We start from the raw sequence: 6,000 nt of genomic DNA, 5'->3' as shown, positions 1-6,000 counted from the left end.
TAAATCGGGTGAACCTCCACTTTAACTACTTTGTTTGCCCTGAAACAAGCATGTGCATATCTGGTAGAATCAGAAAGATGAACTTGGAGACTGTACCTTCAAAAATGAATGAGCAATGGCAGTTCTTATACTTCTAGCCAGGCAAATTCCTTTCAGCAACTTTTTTTTAATTTCAAGCTTAGTGTAAGAATGAGTGAATACCTGAAGCCTGAGTTGGCATCTTATATACTGAAGGTTTTCAGTTGTTGGAAACCAAAACTTTTTAGAATGTGCATTTGTATTGTGCGTATTTGTTTTAAATTTGGAGAGCGAAGAACAAGATGAATGTACCGAAATTTTCCATGAGAACTGTGGTGACAGCTGCCCCCTACTGTATGCATACACAGGTTAACTGACAGTTCTGCTTGTAAAACTGAATAAGGGGTTTACAGTCATGATGGGAATACATCTTTTCCCTAATGGGGGATAAAACCTTGCCACCTTCAACCCAAAGATAAGGTATGAGGCCGCGTACACGCGGTCGGTCCAAACCGATGAAAACGGACTGAAGGACCTTTTCATCGGTCCAAACCGATCGTGTGTGGGCCCCATCGGTCAGTTATCCTTCGGTCAAAAATTTTAGAACTTGCTTTAAAATTGAACCGATGGACGCCTAACCGATAGGTCAAAACCGATGGTTAGTATGCAAAAGCATCGGTTAAAAACCCGCGCTTGCTCAGAATCAAGTCGACGCATGCTTGGAAGCATTGAACTTCAGTTTTCACTGCACGTCGTTGTGTTTTACGTCACCGCGTTGGACTCGATCGGTTTTTTAACTGATGGTGTGTAGGCACATCAGATCATCAGTTTGCTTCATCGGTCGGACCATTCTCATCAGATGGACCGACCGCGTGTACGCGGCCTTAGCTGTGCTTTGAGATACAGACAAGTTAACTAACACATAAATGCATGCAATTTGTGTTTTTAAACTATAATTTATTGCCTAGAAATTACAGTTTTAATGTGTTTATATTTATTCTAAGGTGTATTCCAGACAAAAATAAATATGCATAAAAATAACCAAATTTTTTGGAAGAAAGGCTTATATTGCACTGCTCAGCAATCTCTTGCAAGTGGTGTGGGAGTGTGGAAAGGTCAGTGCTTTTCAAACCCAAACAGGTGACACAAATAACCCTGCAGTGTACAAATTTTGCATAGATCGGAGACTGGAGATAGGGAAAATGCAGGGATTTTGTCTTTTGCATAGCAATGATCCATGTGTATGTGGTTTATCCTGTGTAATATGTAAATCTTGTTGACCTCCTGAAAGGTGTCCTTCTTAACTGATTCAGACTTGATTTAATCCACAAGATTAGGGTCACCATCTGTGGCTGCATTTATCCACTTTCTGTTTCAGGTGTCATTAGAGATGCAATGTGTCGGACCTGTGTTATTTTCTTCACTGCTGTCTTCAGGAGTCGCTTTAGATCACGGAATGGTATTTCTTCCCTGGAAATACAGTAAAAACAAATAGCATTAAAGGTATTAGAATTAAGCATTTTACATAGAATAAGGTATATAAAGATGAAACATAAAGCAATAACACAACGTCATACCTCATTGATAAGAAAGGATTTTGTTAGGCATATTTTTCTGCTTTGATGAAACAAATTTAGTGTTTTTTCATAGATTTATGTACCAAGAGCTCATGTTATATTTTCATTTTTATTCTTTAAAGAATGACAATGTTAACCACCATATTGCTTCACTTTGGGAATTGTATGGAAATGCTTCAAAGATATTGCAATCAACAGCATCAATTAAGTGATCATGCTTTCAAAACTTTGCTATATTCTTGGCCCCAGAAATACATTCTTATATAGCAAGGGCATACAAAGATTTAATATATTGCAATATGGTTTGCTATGTTACATTTATATTTCAATTTTTGTACAACAACATACACATTTTTGCAAAAAGACCTTCACAAAGTGTAACTTTTGACAAAACAATATCACACTTTTTTTGTAAAATCATCTACTGTAATAACTGGTTTGAAAGCATTCATTAGACCAAGCTGGTGATTTATGTTTTATTTTCAGCGAAATTAATTAGAAACAGTCTCATAATAGTAACTTTCAACAATTCTTAGTATTCTTCGTCTTAATGTTAATAATTAATTTCATAGTGTCTTTACTTTCTGCAGTGATGCAAAAGACTCAAAATCTTTAGGTACACGTATTAGCATTACTGTGTCTTGCCCAATTGTGTTTAAATGAAAAACTGAAAGTATTGTGTTCATTTAAGTCATTGTAAGAATATTTCATCAGAAGCAGAAAGGCCCTGTTTTTACATTGAACACTATGGAACAAAAATTCCCAGCATTTCAGATGTTGTGTCACCTACAATTCACTGACAAATTATAGTCTTTTGAAATCTGAAAACTAAGATGTAATTGTTCTACATATTTAACTTATAGGAACTAATGCAAAAAGTGACACGTCAATAGTTTAAATCACGCAGATGGTTGTTGAGGATGATGGGCAGGCAGCCGGGGTTATGTAATGAAACGTATAAATCGAAGAGAAAATCAGCTTTGTTTCCAATAGTTCAAAAGTGTACACTATCCCAGACGTGTCAACGTTTTTTGAAGCAAAGCTTCACTTTTCTTTGTGTTATTTTCTAGGGCAACAGTCTAACTTTGGGTTCCAGTCTAATAAAAAGGTGTATTTCATAATTTTATGGACCTCAGAATATGAAATGCAGGTTTCTATATCGTTCCAATCTACATGCTGCATTGAGAAGCCCACAAACTTCAGTTTGCCAGATCATTACGTGGCTTGGTTCAGAATTTCCAGTTTATGTGAATGGATCACTGTTTTTCTTTAGATGTATTACAAATTAGTAAATTTGTAAAGGGTTAGTCCATAATAGACAAAATACTAGATATACATATGGACCCGAAACAAAAAGTGTAACTGTATAGGATAAATAATATATCAATACAGCGACTTCCCCTTTCCATAACTGAATCTCTCTATACAGTACTGTTATTTTAAATATATATTTATCCCTACCTACTGACTGGGAATCTCAGTTAAGGGTTGTTATTTAGTGACATCTTTGCCTTTGAAAACTATAACCATGGTAGAAGAGAACATGAAGGTATATTAGCTGCTAGGGGACATGAACATGGAGTAGAGCGGTGGTTTGCAGAGAAAAGAAGATGTAAGACACAGGAAAGAAATGGCAAAATATTTTACATGTATACAAAAACATCATAAGGAAAAAAAGGATGAATTAACTCACTGGCAACAAATTTGAAAAAACGATTTAAAATCTGAACTTTATGGGTCATTCCACCTAAATGACCAACTCAACCACGTTAGTATCTTTTGGATACTAAAAGTAGATGGAAATTATCCTGCTCTGGTATTCTCATTATGTGTGCTGCAGCAGGGAGTGCCTCACTATACCTATGATAAAAAATTATTTCAAAAGGTCAGGAGAAGCGAGTGTCCTTTGAAATGGCCTCCAGAGTCCTTAAAAGATAACCAAGTTCAAAGGCTTATTCAACATGTTGGCATCTGCAAACTGAAATACCAGTTTTAGGAGGATAGACACTTTAACAAAGCAAACATTAAATATTCACGGCCCTTTATTTTGGAAATTATTTCATAGTTACCTTGTAATTATTGCTTATTTCTGTGCCGCTAATATACCTTGTGAGCAAATCTATTTCCTCTCAGTGCATTACAGGATTCATTGACATTACTGCACAGTTAATTTTCATCTCTTAACGCACAAAAAAAGGATCAGCTTGACATTCTAGCAAGCCACAACTCAGAGAAAAGGCATTAAAATTCAGAAGACAAAGATATTATTATTTGAACTTCAGTCTCTACCAAGTGTTTATTATTACTATCCATAAACTAGTGTATGGCCAATAAAGAATACTGGGGAAGACAGGATCTTCAGTTTATTGAGTTAGGCTTTGACAATTAAAGCTAGAAGCTGATTGGTTGTCATGCACAGTTGTTCCAGATTTTGACTGCTCCAGTCCTAGTAAACTCCCCTCAATTGGGTTGATTTACTAAAACTGGAGAGTACAAAATTGGGTGCAACTGTATATGGTAGTCAATCAACTTCTGCTTGTTCAATTAAGCTTTGACAAAAAAAATGGAAGCCAATTGGTCTCTATGCAAAACTGCACAAGATTTTGCACTCTCCAGTTTTAGTAAATTAACCCCAATGTATCTTAATCGCTAGCCGACCAGCCGTCGCAGTTATACTGTGGCAGGTTGGCACGGCTGCGCAAATGAACGTAGCTATACATCGGCTCTTTAAGACGCTATAGCAGGCGCATGTGCCCGGTAGGCGCGATGTCGGTCTGACGGGCACCCGTGATCACTTTTGCGAAAACCAATCAATATACGCTTATTGCATTTTTTTTTCAAAAATATGTAGAAGAATACATATCGGCATAGACTGATGAAGAAATATATTTTTTTACATTTTTTGGGGGGATATTTATTATAGCAAAAAGTTCAAAATATTGTGTTTTTTTTTTCAAAATTGTCGCTCTTTTTTTGTTTATAGCGCAAAAAATAAAAACCAAGGTGATCAAATACCACCAAAAGCAAGCTCGATTTGTGGGGGAAAAAGGACATCAATTTTGTTTGGGTACAACGTCGCACGACCACAAAATGTTTAGGTAAAGCGACGTAGTGCCGTATTGCAAAAAATGGCATGGTCGGGAATGGTAGAAAACCTTCCGGGGCTGAAGTGGTTAAGATGCATTATTTCTTCAGCAAATTTTACCAGTTACATTCTCTGAGAAACTGATCTGTAATGTTAACCCATGATAAACATACTCACAGATCTTTTCCAATCATCTTTTCAAGATTTTCACTATTTTTTATTATTCTTTCTCTCTGATTTGCTCAGGCAAACAGTAATAAAAATATATTTTTCATAAAGGAAAACTCTACTCAAGACTTTAGATGTGTGTGCAGTGAGACGGTGTTGAATCTTTGCTGAGTCTTTACTGTCATCAGATACCCCAGTGGGGAGATTCCCACACATGTCTACTGTTACAGTCAAGGCTTAGGTGTTAGGAGAATTATATGGTTCACCTCTCTGAAGTTCACATGCGATAAAGTCCTACTGAGAATTCACAAGGAGGATGGGGACAAACCAGCATTTTAGAACTACTGGCTCCCTGGTGTATTCTTCACCAAAATATACAGACAATTCCTTACCAGAGAGGGAAACTCAGACTCTCACTTCAAACAAAAGCAGCAATGGTAAATGCTTACATCTAGAAAACATTAAACATCCACAAGTGGATTAAACTCTGCTCTGCACAAATAAAAAAAGCTTTTGGGTAGATTTTCACTGTAATATTAAGGTGAACGTAATTTACCAATTGATGTATAGCAAATTTCCATAAGCTGTCTGAACTGACACTGGACTTGAGCTCGTTTAGGCTCCTTTTCTTTTCAGATGCTAATCTAGAATCTATCCATAATCTGCATTCATTGGCATCTCATTTATGGATGAACTCACAATTATTAATTGGCTAAAGCTCAGGCACAGCACCATTCTTGGTATAATGTGCATCATAGCTAGCTTGTCTCACTGCTCATTACTTAAGCAACCCTAATGCCGTGTACACATGGTCGGAATTTCCGACAACAAATGTTCGATGTGAGCTTGTTGTCGGAAAATCCGACTGTGTGTATGCTCCATCGGACATTTGCTGTCGGAGAGCTGGTTTTCAAATTTTCCAACAACAAAACTTGTTGTCGGAAATTCCGATCATGTGACACACAAAATTCCACGCATGCTCGCAATCAAGCCAAAGAGCGGCACTGGCTATTGAACTTAATTTTTCTCAGCTCGTCGTAGGTCTTGTATGTCACTGCGTTCTTGAGCTTCAGAATTTCCAACAACATTTGTGTGACCGTGTGTATGCAAGACAAGTTTGAGCTAACATCCGTTGGGAAAAAATCCTCGGTT

At 36.9% G+C, this 6,000-nt stretch overlaps 1 protein-coding gene across 3 annotated transcripts in view; it reads right to left on the bottom strand.

Moving 5' to 3' along the window:
• Window positions 1–954: 954 nt before the first annotated feature.
• The window catches only part of GUCY2F (guanylate cyclase 2F, retinal), a 100,213-nt gene continuing 95,167 nt past the window's right edge, over window positions 955–6,000 (bottom strand). For 2 of the 3 annotated variants that reach the window (XM_040323896.1, XM_040323897.1), the window contains exon 19: window positions 955–1,488. In XM_040323896.1, coding sequence (XP_040179830.1) covers window positions 1,377–1,488 — 112 coding nt within the window. In that variant the 3' untranslated portion in view covers window positions 955–1,376. The remainder of the gene's footprint in view (window positions 1,489–6,000) is intronic. The other variant, XM_040323898.1, reaches the window with a different exon arrangement.

The sequence above is a fragment of the Rana temporaria genome, chromosome 9 (genome assembly GCF_905171775.1).
Source record: "Rana temporaria chromosome 9, aRanTem1.1, whole genome shotgun sequence".
Classification (NCBI taxonomy): Eukaryota; Metazoa; Chordata; class Amphibia; order Anura; family Ranidae; genus Rana; species Rana temporaria.
Note: the sequence above shows the minus strand (reverse complement) of the source record. Positions and strands in the feature narration are given on the sequence as shown.